Source organism: Berghia stephanieae, chromosome 4, assembly GCF_034508935.2.
Source record: "Berghia stephanieae isolate SIO BIC M18660-M18661 chromosome 4, UCSD_Bste_1.3, whole genome shotgun sequence".
NCBI classification, from domain to species: Eukaryota; Metazoa; Mollusca; class Gastropoda; order Nudibranchia; family Aeolidiidae; genus Berghia; species Berghia stephanieae.
Window position 1 is genome coordinate 56,596,401 of NC_088363.1, and position 2,500 is coordinate 56,598,900.

Sequence of the window (2,500 nt, forward strand, 5' to 3'; positions counted from 1 at the left end):
TCGATCGTTTTACTAAATCGATCGTTTTACTAACTCGCTCTTCCGGCATTGAGATCGGACGCTGAATCGTGGCTTGGCGCTCGAACGTCGATCGGGTAAAAGCGATCAAATAACCCAACACTAGAGTAAGTGAGGCGAACCAGGGTTTCCAGTTTGGCATTTTAAATGCGAGATTTAAAAAATCTGGCAATTTTGAAAACCGTTTGGCATTAGAAAAATCATTTGGCATTTGGCATTTTCATTTGGCATTTTCTTTTCTTGTTTATTATACTTCAAATGACACCTTTTCTTAATTATTTCTAAACGCGTAAAAACAGGAAATTTAGTATAATTCAAAAAAAAAAAAGAAAAGAAAAGAAAACACGCAAGCCACCAGGATATGATAGTAAATTGTCTATCAAAAGTGAGTAGTTTTCTTAGTGGGGGTGGGAGTCAACAGACTTTGGCATTTTTTTGAGTGTTTTGGCATTTTTTGAGTCTTCCCCTGGCATTTTGTTGAAAAATAATCTGGCAACCCTGAAGGCGAACTAAGTTCAACCGTCCTTATGTTTTTGTTTTGTTTACTTTACTATCCGGCATCCGGTACGACACATGTGAAACTAATAATAAAGTGCGTTATTAAACTATTTATGTATTTTTCTGCTCAAGTAAGGATATTCGAAGTGTATTGAAAGAGTTTAGTGATTTAGATTGCTGAAACGTATCATTGACGGACGATCATTGACCGTTGACTTACTATAGGCTATAAGTCAGTCTAGGCTGTGATAATAAGTAATATAGCGAATCAGTGTCAGTAAAAATGCATTTCGAGAAACAACCACCTCAACCACTTGACGCCGTGAACCACAGGCTTCTCTCTCAGACACCTCTACACTATGCTTGCTACCGAGGTGATGTGGAAATGGTTGATTCTTTACTGAGAAAAGCGTTATCTTACAACACAGACGAAACAGCAGCAATAGCCTGCATTAGTGCAATGATTGAGGAAGAAGACTCAATTAATGGCTGGACACCAGCTCATTGGGCAGCTTGTTATGGCCAGGTAAGTTTTAAATTTTAATTGGCTAGTCTAGTTCATCTTCATTAAAACTCAAACTCAATGAAATCCTTATAAAATAACTTATACAGGAAATTTTCGGTTCATTGGCCATTGGCTTCCAAAATATAATGAGCATTATGCTTGATTTCATATTTCAGATCATCAAAATAAACAGAATATATACAAATACAAGACAACCTAAAACTTCATATTCTGTTTTTATGCTGATCATTATAATAATATCTATCGACAAATAACATTCTACCATGGGTGTTCTAAGATAATTTGGCTTAAATTCCACATACAGATGGCACTTCAAAGACATGCTTATTATAGTAAATATACTGACTTGCTCACCTGGAGTTTAAGTGATATTTATCCAAAGGAAAAAAAGTTTATCTATTAGACCAGAAAAACGGCTTGTTTTCAATAATTTTGTCTATTTAAATTTGCAGTCGAGATACAGCCTAAATGACTAGCTCGCCATTAAACTTTTGTTGTGTTTGTATGTTGACCTCATTATCCCCAAGAAGTCATGAGAGTATGTTTGATACTTTTTTTGAGTGGTGGATAGTATTGACTGTAGACTGTAGAGCATCACTTTCGTGGTCAGACAGAAGGTGTTGTAACAGTTGGGTCCTTTGTTCAACTCCCCATCATCGCAAATAGTTTTTATATTCTCTTCTTTAGTTTTTATATTCTCTTCTTTTGCCTTATTTAAAGATACACTGTGATTATTCCCAGACACCTGTCTGGGAATAACGAAAATTGGTTATCCCCAGACACATATTTGAAACTCCGCCCTTTTAAACAATTATCCACATTCCAGAATATGGAATGTTTCCAAATTCACATAGAAATAAGGAAAGTTAATAAAATATCTATAAAAACCTAAAATTGTAACCAACAATAAATCAGTTGTTACTACATATATACACAATATGCGTCAACTTCGAAGTGGGTGTCATCTGCCCCGGACGGTTTACCAGAATCGACGTTGTGGGTACGAATCCTGGTTCCGCCACTTTTTAAAAAAAAATTCCGTCTTCTTTTTACAGAGCGTTGCAAGGGATAAATGTCCTATCCATCCCCCTCACCTCTTTTTTTTAAACTCTCTCTCTCTCTCTCTCTCTCTCTCTCTCTCTCTCTCTCTCTCTCTCTCTCTCTCTCTCTCTCTCTCTCTCTCTCTCTCTCTCTCTCTCTCTCCCTCTCTCTCTCTCTCTCTCTCTCTTTTGGTTCCGTTCTAGCAAATTGTCAAATTTGTCCCAACTCCGATCTCAAAAAGTATCTAAAAAGAATACATAATGAAAAAGCAAACAAACAGAAATATTCAGAGAGCGACCAAATGATCAAATAAAGGAGAGAAGAAAAAAACAATAATTAAAAAATGAAATGATATTTTCGGAGATATTAAAAATTCAACTGATTAAAAAACTCTTGCTCGGAACATGAAAACAATGA

The 2,500-nt window shown here is 35.8% G+C and overlaps 1 protein-coding gene across 1 annotated transcript in view; it reads left to right on the top strand.

Moving 5' to 3' along the window:
• The first annotated feature begins 550 nt into the window (after window positions 1-550).
• The window catches only part of LOC144970875 (uncharacterized), a 15,875-nt gene continuing 13,925 nt past the window's right edge, over window positions 551-2,500 (top strand). The window contains exon 1 of the mRNA XM_078910999.1: window positions 551-1,042. Coding sequence (XP_078767125.1) covers window positions 800-1,042 — 243 coding nt within the window. The 5' untranslated portion in view covers window positions 551-799. The remainder of the gene's footprint in view (window positions 1,043-2,500) is intronic.